The sequence below is a fragment of the Schistocerca gregaria genome, chromosome 1, assembly GCF_023897955.1.
Source record: "Schistocerca gregaria isolate iqSchGreg1 chromosome 1, iqSchGreg1.2, whole genome shotgun sequence".
Lineage (NCBI taxonomy): Eukaryota > Metazoa > Arthropoda > Insecta > Orthoptera > Acrididae > Schistocerca > Schistocerca gregaria.
Genome location: NC_064920.1, coordinates 1023507547 through 1023533217, shown reverse-complemented (window position 1 = coordinate 1023533217; position 25671 = coordinate 1023507547). Strand labels below are relative to the sequence as shown.

Below are 25671 nucleotides of genomic sequence, written 5' to 3'. Positions count from 1 at the left end.
TAGAACTTAGAACTACTTAGACCTAACCAACCTAAGGACGTCACACACATCCATGCCCGAGGTAGGATTAGAACCTGCGACCGTAGCGGTCTCGCGGTTCCAGACTGTAGCGCCTAGAAACGCACGGCCACTCCGGCCGGCACAGAAGCTTTCCGTCTCAAGGTATTTACTACATTGAAACTGAGAACATGTTCAAGAATTCTGCAGCAAACAGGTAAGGATGCTGGTCTGTCATTTTGCTGGTCCGTTTTACCGTTGTTGTAGACAGGAACCACATGCCTTTTTTTCCCAGTCGCTTGAGACTTTTCGCTGAGTAAGAGATTCGTGATAAATGAAGGCTACGTAACTGTTCATTTCCGTACTCTCTATAAAACCGAATTCGGATTCCATCCGAACTAGGCACCTTATTTTTTTTCAAATCTTTCAGGGCGTCCTCTATACCAGGGATGTCTATTTCTGTGTCCTCCGTACTGGAATCTGGGCGTCACTCAAACGACGGTATGTTTGTACGATCCTCTTCAGTGATCGATTTCTTCAACGCGAAATTTAAAACTTCAGTTTTCCTTTTGCTGACTTCTATTGACAAATCAATGTGGTCAATGAGTGACTGCATGGACGTCTTCGGCCCTCTTAGTGATATTTCGTAAGAGAACAATTTTCTCGGGTTCTCTGCGAAATGGCTCGATATTTTACGGACGCACGAATTTCTAGTAAGTTTTACCTGCCGCCATCTGCGCGTTCTTCTTTGAACCGAGGGTCCAAGTTTCTGCTTCCTCAGCATTTTCCAAATTTTGTTATAAAACCACTCGTCACATACTTGTCCAGAGTGCGGTTTACAATCCGTTCCAATTTCTCCCATAGTTCCTCATCGTCCATCATATAGGAATTAAATTATGTCCATTCACTGCTTAAGTAGGATGCTACCACTGGTATATCTGCTATTTCTAGCAAAATTACTCTTCCAGCTTTCTTGACTGATTTATTAGCAATCGTCGCAATGATGACATCACGGTTACTAAACCCTGTCTCCGTACCGACATCTTCTACAAGGTCAAATGCATCGAAAAAGACACTTCATTCAACCATAAGACTTCTTATGATACTACTAGAACTTAGCTTGATAACAAGTACACTTATGACTACGTTTTCTTCCACCTCTACGCCTTATTTTAATAACAGAATTTATTTTATTTATTTCTTTAATTTATGGTATGTAATTTGGAATGCAAGTATGATCAAGGGGCACGTGAGACCTTTTTTCATATTCGCCCTCCCGTTTTGGCGCTTGTTTGGCCTGTTCGTTCGTGTAGTTGATACCAACCCATTAAATCTTCTTTGGAATAACGCTGTTGCAATATAGACTTCGTGGTTACAGTTGTAAGTAATTGAGAAACTATGAATTTTATGACTGAGCTGATAGATTGTAGTTATTTCAGTTTTTAAAATTGACAAATCACTAATAATTAGAGCGTTTTGCTTTAGAGTTAAAATTAAGTTAATGACGTTTGTAGATAGCACTGTAGTAATAGCAGCGGGCGTACGATGAACAACATTAATAATCTCCGGATGTAAATTGTTTGTCGATTCAGTGTGGGAGAGATTTTACCAGTCCATAGATTGCCGTCAAAAGGCTCGTCGGAAATTCGGTATGGCAGGAAGGACGCCGATAGAGTTCAATCTAGGGCGTGTCAATAAATTCCTCATTTATTAGCTTTAGAAAAGCACCCATTCGGCGAGTAATTGGCCAAAGCCGGTCCAGTGAGGTGCGACCTAAACGAGATTGATGGAGTTGCTCTGCGGCGCATCGCTGGCGACTCATTGCTATACAAATCGGCAAATACGAACCATCGCTGCCAGCTAGTTACATCGGGGGATTCCGCCGCTGTCAGGCAAAAGAACCCATTATGCAACCTCATCTTAGCAAATAAAAAAGTATTTCGCTTGAGACGTATTTGAAATAAAGAATAAGTGTACATTACTTACAACCATATAGGCGTCACCAATCGTCTCCACTTTGTAGACGTCGTAATTTTCGATCGTGGAGTCGAAACAGGTGTAGAGATCATTCAGGAAGTCAACCACCTAGAAAAGGAAAGTATTCAGTAAGTTGTCTTCACCTGAGAGGAAATAAAGTTGAATTGAACGTTCAAAGAAGTTTAGAGGGAGAACAAATGTCACAATTCGATACGAATCAAAATATTGTGATGGTATGTGAAAATATAACATACTAATCTTTCAAAAGGAGAACACAAACTAAAAGTTTTTACGTGCAAGTATATAACGTGATGGTTTGATCAAATCAAATATCACATACTAATCACCCACATCCAATTATTATGACTAGTACAAAAATGGTTCAAATGGCTCTGAGCACTATGGGACTTAACATCTGAGGTCATCAGTCCCCCAGAACTTAGAACTACTTAATCCTAACTAACCTAAGGACAACAAACACATCCATGCCCGAGGCAGGATTCGAACCTACGACCGTAGCGGTCGCGCAGTTCCAGACTGAAGTGCTTAGAACCGCTTGGTCACATCGGCCGACTCTTATGATTAGTACATTGCGATGTGTTAGCCTCATATAAGAAAACGCCACGGAGAGAGAAACGTTACCTTAGAGAACCTGTGTCTTGTCACCTGTCACGAAACTGTTTAAGACGCCTCCTCATTCCGCATCGTAACGTGTAAGTACTTCGAGAATTTTGCGGAAAGTTGTCCGACATTTAATACATCGTGAAAGACGAGTTTTCACCATTATTTCGTCAGTTTTGTGGAGCATTTATTACTGACTTCAAACGGGCTGCAACTTCTGTCATTATAATGAAAAGTCGTCCCTCCACCCCTTAAACCAACCACACCATTGACGCACAACTCCTCCGCTCATTATATGCAGTCGGTACACAGGGCAAGAAATGTGGAAATTCTTTGACTTTTTTACCTCTAAGAACAGCATTACAGAATAGATTTCATAACTGATGTAATTTACAGTTGAAATTTTGGCATGGAACGACTACTGCAAGCGAGCGATGTCGTAGCTCGAAGCGAACTGAATTATTGGGTGGGAGTAGTCTAGTGCCTGTTCCGTTCCCCCCCCCCCCCCCCCCAATTACTCCCAATGCTACACGAAAACAAATGGCACTTTCCGCGTAATCCTCGTAATACTATGGTCCATCCGTGCGATTTAAAAACATAAGACTTAAAGACGATAGAATAATAAGTCAACGCACCAAATATTCGCCTGTTTCGTGTCTGTGAGATGCATTTATTTCATGTGGATAGAATTAAACTTGTTCCATAAAATTACAAGAGGATTTTTATTTCTAATGCCGCACTGAATCCTTTTGAATAGCAACCTTTGTGGCGACGTACCTATGAAAATGTGGGGAGATGACGTGAATAATATGTGCAATAGCACACAAATGTAATTACATTTCATGTATCATTGAGTAACACAGTGAATACACAGAAAATTTTGAAAAATTAGTCCAAGTCTTACCCATTTCGGCTCGAATAATGTAACATTTTGGAAATCACTGTTACTAAGAGAGATGGACCAAGGTTTCATAAAGTCTGATGTACTAATACCGAAAGTTTTAACTATGTGTATGTGCAGTTTTGGGGAAATACCTATTCGTAGCATCGCAGGAAAGGACAAGCATAATAAAAGGTAGAGGGCAAAGGTCGCGAGTTCGAGTCTCGGTCGGGCACACAGTTTTAATCTGCCAAGTAGTTTCATAATAAAAGGTAGCTTAAAAAGAAAAGGTATGAGTCACTTTACGTTTCCACTTAATCTACTGTGGGAATAGATGTTTTGTTAAAGCACACTATTGCAAGTGGTAAGCATAGAAAGTAACTACAGTGTTTCAAACACCAAATAAACAGGCGGTCCTAAAACTGGAACGTAACTACAAATAGAAGCTTTTCTTCATTATATGCGGTGGTTTTCTTCGACATTAAATATCTGTATTCCTTTGTCCATTATTGCAAGGTTATTCTTTTCTTCCTCTTGCAAAAGACTAAGCCTAGTCTCTGCAGTCACAGATTCCTCTCTTCAACAGTTCACTTCATATCCATGTACGAAGAACATCAAATTCCACCGATTATATTTCTTATGTAGAATGTTTTTGGTTGTCCCCTCGCTTTCTTTCCTACGGTTGTGCCTTCGAAAATGTTTTGTGGAAGTATATCATGTCTATGTGTCCAAAGAAATAACTATGATACCTACAAATTAGCTAGGAAAAAGACGAAATAAACATTTTCATTATATGCAAGGTACACAATAAACCTTCACTCGGTTTGAATTTCCGCATAATCCGTAAATTTTCCTTCGTTATGGAAGCATATACATCACTGAAGCTGAGAGAAGGTATCCCTCGAATTCCCTAAAATTGGTTCAACATCCTGAAAACGCTCGCCCTTTGAGTTATGAGGAGAGCATGAACCCTTTTAGGGTCATATTAGGTGAATATGGGAAGGAGGTGATTGATGATTATTATCTTATTATAAGGAAAGACTGGTGCACAAAAACATTACTGTGGACCAGGAAACAGTCACCGTTGCAGGTTCCATACAATCGAAGCAGATTGTTGCCGACGGCTACAAACTGAATAAATAAATAAATAAATATTGTTAGTACAGGAAAATTTAGGTTAGCGATTTGTTCGGGTAACAGCGCCACTTGTTCACCCTTTCGGATAGCCACGCACTTTAGTTCACCGTTTCCCGGATTCGGAGAAGCACGCCGGCTACGGATCTAATTCGCACGGAGCACGGAGGTTTAAAGACGAGGAAGGGCAGGTTTGCCGGCCAACCTGGATGTGGGTTTTAGGTTTCGCACGCCCGACTGCGTGGATACCGGATTGATACTCACGTCCCGCCTTATTTACACGAATCGCAAACATTTAGAAAACGTTCGCACTTTTCACATAAAACTAGACAAACACAGTTGCGGTGGTCCTCTCTATTCTAGTAGCATGCTGATCCCGTGAACATACGAAGTAAAGGCCAGGAAAAAGAAAAGAAGAAAGGCTTCAGTTGTTTCTAGTGCAAAAATGCAGTCCCGGCGTATATCGTTCCGATTGTGTATGTCCATTAGCGAACCGGGAATGCTTCTCAGTAGCTAAATATGTTTGGAAATTATACTGTATACGCACCGATGAGCCAAAACATTATGACCACCTGCTTAATAGCTCCTTTGTCCGTCTTTGGAACGAAATACATCACTGATTCTGTATATCAGGGACCCGACAGTTCGATGGTGTTGATTATGTGGCATTAGATGTCTACACACAGCTCATGTAATTCGTCTGAGTAGCGGGTCGCTGATTTGCGTACTTGGTGATGACACCCGATAGCGTGTAATTATGTAATAGGCGTATTTAAACTGTTTTAGCATGTAATTATCTGAACTGTTTCTTATTTAAATTGTTTTGTTAATTAAATTGCATTGTGTATTATTGAGAAAGAGCGGGAAACCGCGCATAGATACATTTTGAGAAAGAGCGGGAAACAGCGCGCAGTAATACATCTGTAATGGTAGCAGGGATTGTCTGCACCAAAAACCATTGTTGGCGGCGAGACCGCACTTTTGTAGCATTGAGCGTTGGAAGCGAGCAGTTGCGAGTAAGATGTGAGACGAGGCAGTCGTAGCTAGCGAGACATGAGAGGAGGTCGCTGTAAGCGAGGTATGAATTAACACTTTGAAAGAAGCGGTATGCTCGCCAGCCACTCGCTATATGTAGCGCAATGCTAGTTTTTAAGAATTTTTGTAAAGAACTATGCCCCTTGTAATTGTTTGTCAAGATCGTTCTCAGAATATATTTATGTAATTTTGATGGAAAATTAGGTATGTAGCGCAACGCTACTTTTTAAGAATTTTTGTAAAGAACTATACCCCTTGTAATTGTTTGTCAAGATCGTTCTCAGAATATAGTTAACTTCTACCAGATTAAATGCATTAAGAATTTTCTATCCCAAAATCATTCACGTAAATGCTTTACGGAATTTATTGTTATCTTAAAAGAAAAGTCTAAACTGAGCTTCAGCTTTTATCAAATCTAAATTAACTTCAACTTAAAGAATTCCAGTCACAAAGTATTATGAAACTCCAGCAGCAGCTTATAATTATGTTAAAGAGAAGTAAGTATATTCATTCCACAGTTTGCTGTAGCAGTCAGATGGCGATCCAGTATAAATAATTAAAGGTAAGAATCAGTCTTAATAATTTCAGGTAACGACTGAGGGCCACGGCGACAACACATTTTATGTTTCGTCGTAATAATCAGCAGGTAGTCTTGACAGAGCAGCAGTTAAAAGATTTTAAGAGACGCAGCGTTCAGTCAGCAAGCAAACGTTCATCCAATATTAGACGGGAAGGTTTCACTTGGCGATATCCATTCAGTACGACATTTTAGTGAATCTACTGTGGATATGAATATACTGACTTTGATAATAGTGTGAATAAGTTACTGTTAAGTGGCGCAACGCATATACTAAAGTGTATAACTTTTATTCACAGGTCATCGGCAATTCTGTTTGCTTTATTGATTCGGCGTGGAAAAGTGTTTGTTCAGTGTTGAATCCGCTTTGAACAGTGATATATTTTGTTGCGTGTGATGATTATAGACAATGTCCCGCAGAATAATTACTCGTTCTCAAACTGATAAAACTTTTTGTTGCGTGTGATGATTATAGACAATGTCCCGCAGAATAATTACTCGTTCTCAAACTGATAAAACTGTACAAAATACTGACGATAGATTCTTTTCTGGAATAGGCAGTAATAATACGTGTGAAAACCCTGATTCTGAAACGTTAGGTGAACAGACATTTAATAACTGTAACAATATGGAAGCGTTTAACGAACAAGTAACTTCAGAAATGCCCACAGACAATCCCTGCTACCATTACAGATGTATTACTGCGCGCTGTTTCCCGCTCTTTCTCAAAATGTATCTATGCGCGGTTTCCCGCTCTTTCTCAATAATACACAATGCAATTTAATTAACAAAACAATTTAAATAAGAAACAGTTCAGATAATTACATGCTAAAACAGTTTAAATACGCCTATTACATAATTACAAGCGACTTACATGGGTTGCATAGGATTTACATCAGGCGAACTTGGTACCTGAGATATCAACGTGAGTTCCCTATAAAGCTCCTGAAACTACTGCACACGTTTCTGGTTCCGAGACACGGGTAATTATAGTACTGAATGATGTATTCGAGGAAGATGTGACGCCGGAAATGCATATCCTCCTATTTACATCTATTGCACTGCAAATTTTTTTCCTTAAACTGTTACCTGAAGATATAACATTTCTGTGTCATTGTATATTGTAATTGTTTTACTATTAGTATATATATATATATATATATATATATATATATATATATATACATTTATGTCGATGTATAATTGGTATGTTTTGTAAATATTATTTGTATTTTTCGCTGGGTCTTGCCTAGGGAAAACTATGCTGTCGAACGAATACATCGATAGTTCGTGTGGAGAACCAAAGTGTTTAGGATTTTTGGTAGTGTTAACTGTGTCGCGTGGAGCGCGGGCAGAGCAGGGTGAGTCTGGTGGGGGTAGTGCAGTGGAGCAGAGAGTGATGCTCCCGCGAGTTGCCGCGCTTTCGGGGTTGGGCAGCATGTGATTGCGCTCGACTTGCTATGATAGTTTCTGACACGGTGTCGCGTACGGGAAGCATTAGCTGGCGCGCATCAAGAGCCCGTTTCGCCTGGTGACCGTGTCGAGAAGAAGGCGCGTCAACATCCAGCTTCTGCAACAGCGACGGCCGACAGTGAGTGACTGTCGCCACCTCCTCGATGGACGGCAAACCTTCAATCAACCAACAAGGAAGACTGGTAACACGTAAAGTTTTAGAACTGTATGGCAGACCTCAGATTTTCAAACTGTTCCATTTTCGTAACTATAATTACAGCAAATTAGCATGAACATTTGTTTCTCATTGTCCCAATTGCATTACCAAGCAGGGTCACTTCCCTTTCCGGAATGAACCCGAGTGTCGTTGAAATTTAGACGCCAGCATTAAAGTAACATCATTCCCTTTCACTGCTTTAATTTCATAGGTCAGTTAAGTTATTCATAGCTGGCTACAATATTTAGATTACGCAAGCACAAATTATGAGTGCGAGTGTTGTTACCATATTTTAGCTTACCTGTGACTACAGCTCAGCTTTGTACGTACTAAATTTTACTATTGTTAATTGTTCAGAATCATTAAATTCAAGTTCAAAGTTAAATCTCTTATTTATAAATTGCGTAGATTCAAGTAGCTTTGAAATGATTGTTGAGGTAGCCCAAGACTAACCGTATTTGACTGAATTTCGATGTGCTTCAGAAACAAAGCTCACTATTAATTTCAATCACTAAATTAACTTTCAATTTTCCGGTTTTATTAATTCTTTTGCTAAATTAAGTCAGAGTGTGACGAAATTTATTGCTTCTGACAAACTTTCAGTTTTCACACTACACGTGTCAACCTTCAGTTGCCACGCGTCTAGTGTAAATATATGTGTAATAACCTTTCTTTTTCAGTTACTATAGTAATTGTCCATAGGACTGGCGATCGTAATTTCCCCCAAATCTCAAATATCTAATTACCGCTAGTTAATTGTTAACGTAACGGCCGCACATTTACTTTCTTTATTAACTTTACCCCTTTTCAAAATTAATTTCCACCAGATTCATTTGCATTTTTCCTTTCATTTAGATGTAACCCTTTCCTCCCTCTTTACCAACAGATTAACTTCGGTGACGATTGCTTTTCTCAAATTTCCATCAGGTACACGCGGTTTAATTTTTCACTGTCAATAAGGTCGATAAGTGAGGGGGAGGTTATAAAGACATCAAGCATCAAGGGATGCAGGTGGTTCCCAGCCATCAGCGTGTCTTCTATTACTACACAGATCCAGTACAAGCGCTGGAGAATGTCTCCCATAGCATTATACTGCTCCCACCAACTTGGGCCCATGGCGCGCTGCTCGTTTCGAGCCGCCGTTCACAAAGATGAAGGCGTTTGTGGAGACGACCATCGACTTAATATGGCAAAAATGTGATTCACCCGAAGAGCCGATACGATTCCATTGATCGACCGCCAAATTCCGATGGTCCCATGCCCATTGCAATCGTAACTGATGGTGTTGTTGGGTCAACAGGTGAACACGTAAATCTGTTCTACTCTACTCAGCAGAGAAGTCTCCGAACGCCACGTTCTATGAAGAGTCGTGGACGTCCAACCATTTAGGGCCTAGTTGTAGTTTCACTGTTCTTCTACCTTTTTCCGTAGATGCTCGCGACAGCAGCACGTAAACCAGATTCGCCGTTATAGAGACACTCGTTCACAGACTTTGCGTTATAATAATCTGTCCTGTGACAAAGTCGCGTGTTTCAGAGGATTTCCCTATTTGCAGCCCATATCTTCTCTGGGGTGATTCCTCATCTGTCTCTGTTACATAGTTTCCGCCGGCCGCGGTGGTCTCGCGGTTCTAGGCGCGCAGTCCGGAACCTTGCGACTGCTACGGTCGCAGGTTCGAATCCTGCCTCGGGCATGGATGTGTGTGATGTCCTTAGATTAGTTAGGTTTAAGTAGTTCTAAGTTCTAGGGGACTGATAACCACAGCAGTTGAGTCCCATAGTGCTCAGAGCCATTTGAACCATACTTTCCATAACGCGTCACGTGCCCGCAATGTTGGCAGGTGGTATCCAACCACGCGGTGGGCAATGCTCAAAATGTCTTTGATTATTAGTGCATGTCCTAATCTTCCTCCCTCTTCTTTCTGTCCATCTCTTTCTAGCTCCCTTTGCCCATCTCATTTCCCTCTGCCCCCTTAGTGTCCATTTTCTGCCCCCCCCCTTTCCCCTCTTACTGTTCATCTCATACTCAATCCCAATACCCCTCCATCTACTCCTCAGCCCCGTCTCTGACCATCTTTTCATTGCGCCTCTTTGTCCATTTTCTCCCCCTCCCCCTCTCTGTCCATCTACTCTTCCCCATTCTCTCTTACCTCGAGCCTTATTTATTGTTAGCAAAAATCTGCTTGACTGAGAAATGAAGTAACTTTAAATGAACGGATAAATTGGTTGGGATCATTAACATATGGGATGCAGGAGAAATCGCTCCAGAAACTATATCTGTAAGAATAATAGGCTCAATGACAGTATTTATTATAACTTTAATCTGTGAACCGGTACGACTGCAAAGTTTCAGATTTATATTTATATTTTATTCCACAGCAGTATGGCCATTCTGATCCTAAATCAATGAGCCATGAATACAACATTCCTCCTCCCTCTTAAAACTGACTGCAACGTTTAACGAAATGCAGTACGCTGTTACGTATCTCTTTATGCATATATTTATATTCCCTGTGTTAATGAGTCATGCGGGGCTCTAACATTCTGCGTGGTGTCTGTTTGTTCTATATCGTGTCTCCCCGCCACTTTCACGCAACGACGCTCTGAGCGTGTTTTCTAGGGAATTGACTAGCTTGAACCTGGGACCTGTTGCTGATAAGGAGACGTCAGACCACACATGACATGTAGAATTCAGAAGAGTTCAGTGAGATTAGCGGTGATATAACCAAATACTTAATGATTTCAGCGTCAGCTCCACTGCACTCCCTGTAAAAGAATCTTAATACTAACTAAATTTAGTGGAAGGGGTTCAAGGCTTTCCTATTTTTAGTTAGCTGGTAAAATAACGTCGAAAAAGCAGTTAAGTTTACCATTGGAAATTTTATTCAACTCACAAAACATTGTTTATAAATTGCACTATTGCTAAAAGGAAATGTTTTAATACAGGATGGTAAAAACCGACTACGTTCAACAAAAATGTGAACGAATATTCCCTGAATGGGTTTCCAAGTTCTACAATGGATCGACGGATGACCTATGCCATATCACATCTATAATCTAGGTTTAAATTAAGTTTCACAAGAGAGAAAACTATGAAAATGGTCTACAATGACCCACACTTATCTTCACTTACTTATCTAACTTGTAAATTACAGTGGCTGATGTGGCTTCTCAAAAACTATATAACAGAAAAATCATCGCGTTTCAGATTTTTACTTCAAGTGGCAAATGTGAACACCATGAGCTTTAATTGACGATCGACACTAGTATTACGCAAAAAGGGGGTGTAACAGATGAGACTTCTGCAGTTCTGAGTGAAGCTTTATGCTCTTTTATGTGACATCGCGTGCGTACCTTATCGGTGTTCGTCAGGGGGCGACGGACAGCACAGCTCCGCTCACCTCGTCGTCTAGAAAGCAACTCTCACCTAACTGCTCCTTGCTACAATTTACCGAAGTTGGTTTAAAAAAAAAAAACTATCTGGCTGTTTTTTCATCTGACCAGTCAGGGTCTCAATGTTAACCTTAAGCTCCGCCTACAGACATTCTGTCTATCCAATAAGAAACGTTATACTTTTCGTGGTGGGGCAATGTTTTTAAAGTTTGCAACATAACAGAGACGCGAAAAAGTCTCACGCTAAAACTTGTCTGGGGTGGTCCTAGCGGTTAGCTGGATACGTGGGTGTCCGTCCCTTATCGTAGGGCCTTCTCTCTTAACACGGTTCTGCTCTCGGCTTCTGTTCTCATTTCTCCTCTCGGAACTGCATCTGTCTCACGGTGAGAAGGTATGACACGCATTTAGGAATTCTTGTGATAGTCTGTGGTATTCCATTTGCTCACTCGTTACTCATATTACTGCATCTGTCTCACGGTGAGAAGGTATGACACGCATTTAGGAATTCTTGTGATTGTCTGTGGTATTCCATTTGCTCACTCGTTACTCATATTACTTTGGTTAATTTAATGTCACGATTTATTCGGAGCTATGTGACATACTACTGGATTTGCTTATCATGTCAGGATTTTCATGGAAGGTGTTGGATTTGCCTGACACCTTACAGGGCTACACACGGAGTTCCTTTTTTTGTGATGTGTTATAATACAGCATCACCCATCTATTGCGGTCTAACTGTGTTGGCAGGAAATTTATCCACAGGGCAGTGACTGCCTCACAGTAATTAACTTTGGAGGTGTGGCGGTGGGACTTAAAGTCCCGTACCATCCTCTGATGGTGACAGTACTGCATCAATCAGGCAGAAAAATTTAGCCTATCTTGGGCAGGTAGGGTGGCAAAGTATTGGGCGTATAATGGGGGCTAGACCCGGTGTAAGTACCGAATTGATATAGTTTTCAGCAAAGTCAGATTAGTTAAAGTGGAATTACGATATTTGCTCAAACACACGTTGGGAAAATTGTACTTCGTTGCTCTGTGTGTTAATAAAGCGAACCAAAGTTTAACGACGATCAGAATATCGATTTCATAAACCGTAGTTAATGACACATTCAGTGTACGTCAGTTTGTGGCTTATTAAAGAGTGGATCCAGAAATGAACAGTGCGAGAATGGCAGAAGCAGAAGTGCATTCAAACTATAACTAATTAGTATTAAGTATGAAATAAAACTATTTTTACTGAAAAATACCAAAATTAAACAATTAGGAAAGATTAGTTAATAGTGTTTGGCGTACAGTGGTTTCAGGACAGATTCATTAATATCCTAACCAGGTCCAATATTTTCTGGAGCACAATATCGTAAGAACTTTCAATACTTCAGAGAAAGGAAGTGGGCCAGGTTCACACTATTGTTTTTCTAATGCGAAGGATTTAGAGTCTAGGGAACGGTAGCAGTCTTCATCAGTACTATATACCCAGCATTTCATTGTATTCCACTACAACGCGAAAGTGACTTGTTCTTTGAAATAGAAATTATTGTTGATACTTCGAAATTGAACGAGAAATTATGTCGACGTACCCATGTGTTGGATAGAAGGAAGAGATGTAGATATTAATATGACGTCATTAGAGGCGGAGACTGGCTCAGTTGGGCATATGCATTAGAAGGGTGTTTTCACAATAATGATGCAAATATTTCAGGGTTGACGGAGAAGGACATATTCTTCGTATACAGTCATGTCATGAAGGTGGCGATGGAACCGGTAGCACTGCATTACCGCTTTTCATTCGAGAACATTAAGAAAATATATATAGTTTACTAAAAACATTAAAAATATAAGATAACCACATGATTTGAAAACTACTGCACCGCTGAAAATTTTAAGTCACATATTATTCTCCTTTTTAAATAACAGTCAACTGAGTCAGTCTTTACTAGACTAGAAATGAACAATATGTGAGTTGGCATATTCATCAGACAACAGAAACGCCTTGTTGACATAGCCATCCTTCTCTGTCCATCGCCACCTTTACAATCTGATTGTAGTTGCTGCAGTTTACACCACTGATCAACTTCGTAATAAGGGTATAATAGGATTGCCTTTTGTTTTTTTCCCAGAATTTTACCTCCTACGACGTTGTATATGAAGCTGGTATGTCGAATTAGGTGTCCAATTAATTTCGTTTTTCTTCTCTGTGTACATTAATCACGGTCTTTTCCTCTGCATTTATTAATTCGAATAACTCTTTTTTTTTACTGGGGGGGGGGGTGTAGAGGAGGGTGGAGGGGGGGGGGGTAGCAAAGCCAAAGATGAAAAATCATCTTTGGCTTTGCTTCTTTATATTTAATTTTCTTTGATCTCCTAATTTTTCTTTGCACTTCTCTAATTTGCATTCTGCATTATTATTACGTTTAGGTCCCAAATTTTTCCTTAGAATTATTCTTTGAACTTTTTTCAGATTTTCAAGGTACCCAAATCTCGTTATTTTAAGTGTTTCGTCTCCATACAGTATTTCACGCCCTACCACTGTTCAATAGCTTCTCAGTTTAATGTTCTGGGACAAATATTCTTCGTTATACGTCTTATATGGAGTACCCTTTCCATTTCATATACTCTATTTTCTATAGCTGTTATTTGTATGGCTCATTATACGTTCTCCTAGATATTTAAAATAGTTTGTTTCATACATTTTGTTGTCATGAATTTCAAAATTTTTGGGGTAGCACTGATACTTCCCATGGAATATGCATTTTCAAATGATTTGTTTAGTCGTACTTTGACTGCTTGTTTCTATAATTCTGTGGTTTGTTCGTTGACCTACCTAGTGAGCCACTTACTAACGCCATATTATCTGTAAAAGACAGAAAATATATGGTGATTTTATTTCGTTGTATTTCTAGTAGAATATCCTTAGTAATGATGGACAGCCTACACTCTCTAGTTACCATCTCTAATCTGCCGTTGAAAACTATAGGTAACAATCGAACTCCTAGCGTTACACCTGACTTTATTTCAAAAGTTTTTAACAGTCCTTCCGAATGTTTTGCTTTCCATGATTTGTTCGTTAAAGTTACTTAAATTATTTACGTTATTTTATAATTGAGTCTCAATTCCTTTGTAATGCTGATTAGAGCATTTCTAGCGATTGTGTCACAGGCCTTTTTCAAATCTGCAAAAGTTATCACATATTTCAAGTTTAAGATTTTCCTAATTTCTACTACGTTCCTTTCGTCCAGCTCTCTTCAGAAATGTCATGAACTAGATCTTACGCTTTACTGGCAAGAGGCAGATTCCTCTGAAATTGTTTTTCTTATTTTGTTGGTATATTGTGTCAAGGCCAATTTTGATGCCAAAGTGTTAATTGTCCAGATATCATAAATGATAATGTTTTCACTGAAGTGTTTCGATAATCCATTAACTGTGATGTCTTCTCCTAACATTTGTTATTTTTAAGTTATTTTGTGATTCCTTTCGTTGCTAATATTGAGTCTGATTGCATTTGGGTTTGGTTATCAAAATTAAAATCTTCTTTTGTTGGATTACAGTTACGTACTTCATATGTAGTTCTTTGAAGCAGTACACAAGTGCTGTTTAGTTCTCTGCGTTATTTTATGCAGTCTTCCAAGTATTTGGCTCTATAAACTGCACAATTTTTGGTACGTACTTAAACTACTTTGTAATACGTTACAAAAGTCCCTTGTGTTGTTCTGCTTAAAATATAACTTAATTGACGTTAGCTGACTTTTTATATGTTGTACTCTGACTTTTTGAGACCTTTCGAGGCACGTTTTCTGGCTTCTATAAAAGTTTTAGTGTTCTTATTATTTTTATTTGCATTCCAAGTATTCCAGGTTTCTTGTTATAATTAACACATCGCAATAATTATTCCATCGCGTACTTTTCCATTTCTTTTTAAGAGAAATAGTTCATTTTGCACCCTGAATAACGTCTTCTCGAAATTTTTCCCAAGAATGTCGTATCATTTTTTTCCAAAATGGCCGGCCACACTGGCCGAGCGATTCTAGGCGCTGCAGTCTGGAACCGCGCGACCGCTACGGTCACAGATTCGAATCCTGCCTCGGGCATGGATGTGTGTGATATCCTTAGGTTAGTTAGGTTTAAGTAGTTCTAAGTTCTAGGGGACTGATGACCATAGCAGTTAACTCTCATAGGGCTCAGAGCCATTTCTTTTCCAAAATCATTTGGAAATTTTCTTTCGTTGATTTCCTTGTGTCAGACTCTTCATACTGGTATTGATTCTCATCTCCAGGTACTGGCCGACTCCGTAATTAATGCTGGAATTGTAGTGATCTCAATCCAAATCGCTCTCATGGTTACTTTTACACTGAGTACCTCCTCTATTGCAGACTATATACTTATTGCATCATGGTGGAGGTATTTTTCCCCACAAGTCGGATTTGATGATACCCACTTGTGGAGACTTCAGTCTCTCACTGTCGGCCTCAGTTGTTTTAGGTGTTAGGCAGTTTCCTACTATTGCTCTCTGGTGATGTTTTTTTGTCAGTTTATGCATTAAAGTCTCAAATTAGTGTTGCTGTATTGACTATTGTCTAAGGTGTTTTTCACATTTAGTCCAGAACGTTCAGATTGCTCTTTCTGTGTTCTGCGCTTTTAATTTATTGGCGCACATATATTTAAAACAGTGTCAACTTCGATGATTTAAATGTTAATTTCAGAAATCTTTCATTAATGGATTTAAATTCTATTACTGAATTTAATATTTTTTGTTTGCAACGAAACCTATTCCAAATGAATGTACATTACTCGCAGCTTTTTTTCCCTAACTTGGGCTTAAATATGCTGAATCCTACTGTCTGAAAGGGATGGTAGTTGGTTTTAGGTTTCTCGTTTTAACAGTGAATGTACGTTGAAAGTGTTTTTCAGTATTTGTGAATTAGATTTAATTTCAGTACTTGTAGTGTTTGTGGATTTTGCACTTATCCACATTTCCTGTTAATAAATTACTCTTAGCTTTAAACTCTTGTTTAGTCAGTGCAGTTGATGATCGTTATTATCCTAAAGAAATGAGTCAGGATGCATGCTACAGAAGTGGTGAAAATCATTATTTTCTCGAGGAGCAACCTAATTCTTGTAGGATAGTAAAGAATAACTTGAAAATAGCTATCGAGCCGAAAATGCACGATAGTGCAAAAGAAATATGAGAGCAGTCAAAATAGGGGAAGTGTTATCAATTAAACAAAAATGTCTACTTGAATTTTTCTCATAGTTCGCATAATTTGGTGAATTTGAAGTTTTCTCATGGTCATGGTCACTTAGTCGTTTCCAGACCAGGGTTTCCACCTGTATAAAATGAGAAAATTTACCATTCTTCACGATCCCTGCGAATTTGAAGCATCGTCAAGGTAATACCCTGTAGAACCCAATATTTCACTTTTGTACGTATTTATGCGATGCGATCATATTGCAGCCGGAGAGCTAGCTAATTGCTAAAAACGGACGCCGAAACAAAATTGAGTTGCTCTCTTTATTGCGGATGAACGAAATATTTAAGATTCTGTTTACTGAAAAAATCTATAACTGTATGCTTCCTGATGTGGACGTAATTGCCATCTGATATGGTGTCTGTATTCAGTGCGATTTCTATTTGGTAAGAGTATTACGTTTCTAAAGATGGTCTCATGGCAATCGAGTTTTTGTATTTTTTATATTAATAGTATGTGAAATTCAGGACAAGTATCTATCATCAAAATTAGTTCTATGTAACTCCCAAAAATTCTCGAGGAAATCGACTTTGAACCTTTCCGACCGTCTTTAATATGCTAAAGAATAATTAATTTCCTATGTAATGTCATGTGGCTCTGTGGTAGAATGTTCGCATACTCTGTTTGTGACACAGGTTCCATTGCCAGCGCAGCTAATATTTTAAACAAAGGTACATTTTCCATGAACATTTCCATGAAGCGTTAAAAGCACAGGGGGGACGAAGGATGAAAAAGTATTTAGTTCGTAATGTTTCTGTAATGTAAACAGTCTTTTACGTAGTTACGAATGTATATTTGATACAAAGGCTTTTTCTGTACGAAATGTAATTACAGATAAGAGGACGTACGTTTTTCATAAAATCAGCTATTAGGTACCTGTCAGCATATACTTGATGCATTTCGTATTTAATGACATAAGTCTTAGAAATGAACGAAAAAAAAGAACTTTTTGACCGAAACGAAACTCGAATCGATTACCGATCTCAAGCGCCACTGATTTTTCGCCATGTGTATGCATTTTAAACTTCACAGAATTGATAGAAGGAAAGGCACCTTTGTTTAAAAATGTGCATCAGCTGGGAACCGAACTTAAAACCCTTACGCCGCAGGCAAGCATGAAAACACAGCTTTAGCATATTAAAACAGTCGAAACTTTTTAGACTTTCAGCGATATTTGAGGGTTAATATTTAAGTTCTGACCTTCACGTACCACAAATATAAAAAATTTCAAAAATCGAGCTATCGTGTGGTGTCCTTGTCAGCTAAATGCGGGTGTCCAATAAAGCATACGTCTGCCCCTAAGATTTCGGGGCAGAAGCTAATCCGTCCATATAAGTAGGCAGGTAGGAGCTACCTGTAGCGGCGTGCTCTCGGCGGACATGGCGGTGAAGCCGACGATGTCGCTGAAGTAGATGGTGACGCAGTCGAAGCTCTCCGCCTCCACCTTGTGGCCCCTGCGAAGCTGCTCCGCCACGGAGCGAGGCAGCATCTCGAACAGCAGCGCCTCTGGTGGCGAAAACAACGAAACCGTAATAAGTGAGCTGAGATAGAAGTCTAATCTAAATCAGGGTACTGTAACTGCAAATACAAATTATTGTGATCCATAGTTTTTGTAGTCAACTATCGTCTAAAGAGTGTAACAAAAGTGTAGCAAGAAACTTTGAGTTGTTCTAGAGGATTGTATAGAGGAGCATACTTACGTTACGAACTCATGTGCAGAAACGTTATCTAACGACGGTAGAGGGAGGGGGGGGGGGGGGGTAAGATTTTAGACGGCACAACGCCTACTGCGAGGTGACCCGTTTGGCAGAAAATTTGAGTTTCTACTTAGCTGTGGCAGTGGGGTCGCGTCCGACATCATGCTGTCAGGTCCATAAGGGTAGAGTGCGCACAAATCTTGGCTTGTATTCGTACCGATGGGGTTACAGGGGCGTAGAAAATGGTGCCTGAACGACACCGGCGAGACAAGGGAGGCGCAGCTTGACAACTGAAGCCTAGACACAAACGTGTGCTTCAGATAACTTGTAAGCTGCAAACGATACTGTTAACAGGTTATGGCAGTACGATCAATAATTGGACAAATACAAGGCGCCCCATGAGAACTGGTCAATATTCAGGAATGTGACAGGAAGAATCATCTGAAGCAAAAAATTTCATATGGACATATGCCCTACTCCGAGTTGCTTCTGAGATAGAACACATTTAATAACCAGGGTGAATCAAAAAGAACTTTACAACTTTAGAATGATAATGAAATTTTTTGAGGTAAGTTATAGAATCGGTAGAGATGTCATTTTGTAGCAAAGAATCTCAAGTTTCTTTCACGTAATGTATCAGTGCCCTGTTCCGCCACTAGGAGCGCCAGCGTAGTGCAACCTTAAGTTTGTTTCACGTAGTGCATCAGTACCCTACTCTGCCACTAGGAGCGCCAGCGTAGTGAAAAAAAAGACAACATTCACTGGTGCGGAGCGTGCTATCTGTGTGAATTTCGCACCGAATACCCTAAACAACCTCCAAGCAGGCCTACAATTTACTCTTGGCGCAGAAGGTTTGTAGAGACAGGTTTTTCACTGCGACATGATGAATTACCAGGTCTCCCGCTTGTTGTTGATTATGTCGAACAGATTAGGGAGAACTGTACTCACAGTCAACAGAAATCAGCGGGACCTGCGCCTCGCGAGACTGACATTCCACAAGACAATTTTGCGAGTATTGTATAGACGCTTACACTTGAAGCCATACAGATTCGCAATGACGTGGCACATTAGTGATGCAGATAAGTTTGCCCGTGGGAAATTCTCTGCAAAAATGTTATATCGTATAGAGGACGACGAGACAGGCCTGAACACAATAATCTTCAGCAATGAGTCAACATTTCATATCAGTGAAGTGGTAAACACTCATAACTGCAGAACAAGGGACAGCAAAAATCCACATACAAACTAGAACACATACGTGGCAGCCCCGAAGTTAATGTCTTTTGTTCCCTTAGCAAACTAGAAATGTATGGTCCTGTCTTCTTCATCGAGAAAACTGTCGTTGTTTTGTGTATTGCATACAGTTGAAAAGTTTTTAATTCCACAGATCGTTGAAGATGACTGAGACGGGATTGTTTACTACCAACAAGACGGTGCACCAACTCATTTCCTAACGGAAGTTCGAGGATTCTTCAATAATCGTTTCCCAGGTCGGTAGATTGACCGTAAATGACCAATCGCAAGGCCACCTCGCTCCTCAGACTTGATATCAATGGATTTCTTTCTCTGGGGCTTCATTAAAGACCGTGTGTATGTTCCTCTCTTTCCAAACAATTTAGCCAACCTGAATCTACGTTGCCGTTGTACAAGTTGCGACCGATTTGCTGCAACAAGAGTGAGGAGAAGCTGATTATCGGTGGGATATTTGCCGCATCACGAACAGTAGTCACATGAAAACAAAATGACACATGAAATTTTATGTGAATCTTGATGATTTTTGCTTCAAAATGACACATTCTGTAAGTTATCTCAATAAATTTCCATGTCATTAACACTTGTAAAGTCCTTTTTGGCTCATTCTGCACATTGTTATTTCTTTTCTGAATTTTTCAATACAGTCAGGTTTTACACAAGTACATGCGTTATCAAAGTATTTGTTACAAAAAGCGTGTTTTTAAAAACAGCCATGCACCTGTACGTGGGATATTAATACGAGCAGAAAGTCGACATACGCTGGTATCAGGACTATGGTGCACTGTTTCAACAGTGTGTTCCTGTTCCAGAAGGCGTTGCTAATCTATAGTTCAGAAGAAAATTGGAAACTTGGAATAGTACCTGTTTCACTCAGTATGCTGAAAACTTTGGTAAACAATCTGCAATCAGGAATTCGACGTCTCAGAAACAACAGACGGTGTTATTCGACAGCAACAGGAACACTATCATTGTGGAAGTCGTTAGCATACACCATATCTGCATATTCGTCAACTAGTGTAGATGTATAGTAATTTAGTCGGCGGGTGAACTAACACAATCAAGGGAAACTTCTCTGCGACACTTTCTCAATCCCTATCATCCCTTCCACGACTACAGTCACGACACACCATGGACCACGGTGCATTCAAGAAAAATTACATCGACTGCGAACCATCAGAAAACAAACAAGGGGTAGAAAATGAAGATGATGTTGTTTCCTACGACATTGGCAACGTACAACAAAGTATGTATGTCATGTGAAAACTATGAGTTAGTTCCCAGAAAATATGTTTGGCGATATTATCTAGAAATAAAATTTTCTTATCACGATTCCATATCTGTCCGAAGCAGTGAAGCCTCGGGAAGTACTTGTAGCAATCTTCTCCCAGTGGTCCCTCTGTATTTTTTTCATCTATTGGGGTAATAGTGGTTACTGCAACCCTGTTAAGCATTGTTTTTAATGAGGTCTTTGCTTGCTTCCTTGTCTGCATCCTTGACAAAAATTGGATGCCATTTCATGTAATCACAAATGCCTGATTTCGAGCGATTTTATATTCACTTACATTGCGCGGAGACTGAGGTGATATACTATGTCGCAAGGAGATATTAACAAAAACGGTCGAGGTGTGTACGTCGACAAGCGATAGTCAACTGATCTACATTTACATGATTGCACAGCAGTTCCCCATTAAGTTTTTACAGTCTGAGGAAAATGTTGGTTGTTGAAATTTCATGAGAAGTTCCTGCCGCAGCGATAAATGTCTTTATTTCAATAGCTGCCACCCCAATTCGTGTATCATACCCGTGACACTTTCTATTACGCGATGATACAAAATTAGCTGCCCTTCTTTGAAATTTGTCGATGTCCTCCGTCAGTCCTATCTGTTGCGGGTCCGACATCGCTCAGCAGTACTCCAGAAGTGGGCGGGCAAGCGATGGTTAAGCAGTCTGTTTAGTAAACCTGTTACATTTTGTAACTGTTCTGCCAATAAATCGCACTCTTTCGTTTGCTTTCCCCTACAATATTATCTATGCGATTGTTACAGTTTAAGTTATTCGTAATTGTAATCCCTAAGTACTTAGTTGAGTTTGTAGTCTTTAGATTCGTGTGAATTATAGATTAGCTGAAATTTGGCAGATTCTTTTTAGTGCTCATGTGGATTACTTCACACTTTTCATAACTTACAGTTCACTGACACTTTTTGCAGCATACCGATATCTTGTCTAAATCATTTTGCAATTCGGTTTGATCATCTAACGACATTAAATGACGGTAAATGACAGCATCATCTAAAATTGTCTCCTAAATCGCTTATGTAGATCACGAACAACAGAGGGCCTGTTACACTTCCTTTGGGAACGCCAGATATTACTTCTGTTTCACTCGATAACTTTCCGTCAGTTATTACGACCTGCGAGCATTCTGACAGGAAACCACGAATCCAGTCGCACAACTGAGACTCCATATGCATGCGGTTTAATTAGAACTCGCTTGTGAGGAACGGTGTCAAAAGCCTTCTGGAAATCTAAAAATATGGATTCAGTTTTAATTCCCCTTGTCGACAAAACTGTTACTTCGTGACGATAAAGAGCTAGTCGTGTTTCACAAGAATGTTATTGGCTATTTGTCAATAAATCGTTTCCTCCGACGTTATTTATAATGTTCGAGCACAGTCTATGTTTCAGAATCCTACTACAAATCGACGTCAGTGATGTGTGTCTGTATTTCGCGGATTTCTCCTATTTCCATTCTTGGGTATTGTTGTGACTTGTGAAACATTCCAGTTTATGTATACCAATCTTTCTACGAGCGAGCGGTTGTATCGATTGTTAAGTATGCAGCTATTGAATGAATAAACTCCGAAAGGAACGTCAGTGGTAGACAGCCTGGACCGAAGTCTTGCCTTTCTTAAGTGTATTAAATTGCTTCGCTACACTTCTACTTCTAAGTTACTCATGTCGCCAGTTGTTCTTGATTCGAATTCTGGAATATATGCTTCGCCTCCTTTTGAGAAGGAATTTAGGAAAACCGCGTTTAGTAACTGTTTAGTGGCGCTGTCGTCATTAACATAACCATTGTTATCGCACAGTCGAGGTATTGACTACGGCTTGGCACTAGTGTACTTTACATACGATCAGAGTCTCTTTGGATTTTCTGCCAGATTCCGAGACAGTCTCGTTGTGGAAACTAAAAAAAGTATCTCACAATGAAGTTGGCGCTAAATTTCGAGTTTGTGTAAAGCTTCGCCGAGCTTGGGGATTTTGGGTTCTTTTAATTTGGCATACTTTTTTCGTTGACCGCTCCGCCTGAGACTAATTAGATACGGGGAAATAAAACATGTATCGGGTACTCCTTGTCAGGAACGATGGAGGTCGGAAATGGATCGAATACGTGTGGCATGTGTCGGGTTGCGTACTTCACAAATCAAAGCGCCGCCGTTACATAAGGGCTGCCTGGATCCCTTCGATCCCGCTGTAGTTTCGCGAGTATGACGAGACTGAAAACTGAGGCGCTGCCGTCGCTTGATACTCTTAGACTCGTCCCCTATTGACGCATGCAGGCGTGTACGGCAAATCGTGACTTAATGTTGGTACGGAAGACGAGTCACCATACTGCTGCTGTGAAACGGCCTTGGTAAAGCGAAATCACCGATTGTCGGGATCGGATCGCCTTCAACGAAGCTGTGTTTTGTGATATTGTGAAAAGTGTAAGAAGAAAATTAATTGATGTAAAGTACACAATTGCAAATGTGTCTCATTAGAAGAGGAGTAATTTCCGCAATAAGTTTCACGCTATTCTCCACCTTTCAGATGAAAAACCTACTAATTTTGTCCAACGCAAACAAAATTGTTGCAGTCTTGTTTACTGAACATCCACCATGAGAAAACATTAAGTGTTGCTTCAAAAACACTGGCCAAAGAGCATCGTCACGATTATATCCTTCCGACATAAAAGCGCACTATTTCTCTATTCATTTGATCTTTGCTACCTGCGTTTAGGGGCTAACAGTTAGTTGAATAGCTTATTACTCATTTCTGTGATCTATTTTAATTATTAATGACGATTTACAGATTGCACATCATCCTCATGTCACGCTTTATGGTATTGTCGTTACAGACCCGGTAACGCCTCGAAAGTGAGTATATATCAGTGTAATGGTTAGATATTCTCTCAATACATACACTACTGGCTATTAAAATTACTACACCAATAAGAAATGCAGATGATAAACTGGTATTCATTGGACAAATATATTATACTAGAACTGACATATGACTACATTTTCACGCAGTTTGGTGCATAGGTCCTGAGAAATCAGTACTCAGAACAACCACCCCTGGCCGTAATAACGGCCTTGATACTCCTGGGCATTGGGTGAAACAGAGCTTGGATGGAGTGTACAGGTACAGCTCCCCATGCAGCTTCAACACGATAGTGCCTGGCTTCTTGTCACGAGCCAGTTGCTCGGCCGCCATTGACCAGACGTTTTCAGTTTGTGAGAGATCTGGAGAATGTGCTGGCCAGGGAAGCAGTCGAAAATTTTCTGTATCCATAAAGGCCAGTAGAGGACCTGCAACATGCGGTCGTGCATTATCCTGCTGAAATGTAGGATTTCTCAGGGATTGAATGAAGGGTAGATCTACGGGTCGTAACGCATCTGAAATGTAATGTCCACTGTTAAAAGAGACGGCAATGCGAACAAGAAGTGACCGAGACGTGTATCCAATGCCACGCTATACCATCACGCCGGGTGATACGCCAGTATGGCGATGACGAATACACGCTTCCAATGTGCGTGCAACGCGATGTCGCCAAACACGGATGCGACCATCATGATGCCGTGAACAGAACCTGGATTCATCCGAAAAAATGACATTTTGCCATTCGTGCACCCAGGTTAGTCGTTGAGTACACCATCGCAGGCGCTCCTGTCTGTGATGCAGCGTCAAGGGTAATCGCAGCCATGGTGTCTGAGCTAATAGTCCATGATGCTGCAAACGTCGTCGGACTGTTCGTGCAGATGGTTGTTGTCTTGCAAACGTCCCCATCTGTTGACTCAGGGATCGAGACGTGGCTGCACGATCCGTTATAACCATGAGGATAAGATGCCTGTCATCTCGAGTGCTAGTGATACTAGGCCGTTTGGATCCAGCTCGGCGTTCCGCATTGCCCTCCTAAACCCACCGATTCCATATTCTGCTAACAGTCATTGGATCTCGACCAACGCGAGTAGCAATGCCGCGATACGATGAAATGCAACCTCGATAGGCTAGAATGCGGCCTCAAAGTCGGAAATGTGATGGTACGCATTTCTCCTCCTTACACGAGGCATAACAGCAACGTTTTACCAGGTAACGCCTGTCAACTGCTATTTGTGTGTGAGAAATCGGTTGGAAACTTTCCTCATATCAGGACGTTCTAGGTGTCGCCACCGACGCCATCCTTGTGTGAATGCTCTGAAAAGCTAATCATTTACATATCACAGCATCTTCTTCCTGTCGGTTAAATTTCGCGTCTGTAACACGTCATCTTCGTGGTATGGCAATTTTAATGGCCAGTAGCGTACATGAAGGGAAAGAAACCGTGGCGAGTGACAGAAGATGTCTCACTAACGAGGAATACGAAAACTACTGAGGCGACAGAAAGATGCGGTAAAGTAGACAGGTGACTAACGATAACTGTCTGTTACTCCAAGTCCACTGCCGGCCGCGGTGGCCGAGCGGTTCTAGGCGCTTCCGTCCGTAACCGCGCGACTGCTACGGTCGCAGGTTCGAATCCTGTCTCGGGCATAGATGTGTCATATCCTTAGGTTAGTTAGGTATAAGTAGTTCTAAGTTCTAGGGGACTGATGACCTAAGAAGTTGAGTCCCATGGTGCTTAGAGCCACTTTAACCATCCAAGTCCACGGAAGAATAATACTAAAATTACCGACTCAGCCTTAGTCATGCACGAACAACGTGCGAGGTACGGAAAACAATGGGTAACGAAATGCTTCAGGAAGTAATGTTTCCGTAACTAAAGTTCCATATAGACACAGGGTGTCCAGTTCCAAAAGCTATAGAAAGAGCCATTCCTTAGAATTAATTCAGATTTGAACAGCGTGTTAGTGACACAAGGAAGGAAGTCATAGAACACAAAAAAAGCTTAGGAAAATATGAGTAGTAGCTTCAGAATACACACATCAAACGTACGAC

At 40.4% G+C, this 25671-nt stretch overlaps 1 protein-coding gene across 3 annotated transcripts in view; it reads right to left on the bottom strand.

Moving 5' to 3' along the window:
• The window catches only part of LOC126278966 (guanylate cyclase 32E), an 829856-nt gene that overhangs the window by 69016 nt on the left and 735169 nt on the right, over positions 1-25671 (bottom strand). For all 3 annotated transcript variants that reach the window (XM_049979279.1, XM_049979262.1, XM_049979270.1), the window contains exons 19-20: positions 17880-18031; positions 1984-2082 (exon numbers count right to left, since the gene is read on the bottom strand). In XM_049979279.1, coding sequence (XP_049835236.1) covers positions 1984-2082; positions 17880-18031 — 251 coding nt within the window. The remainder of the gene's footprint in view (positions 1-1983; positions 2083-17879; positions 18032-25671) is intronic.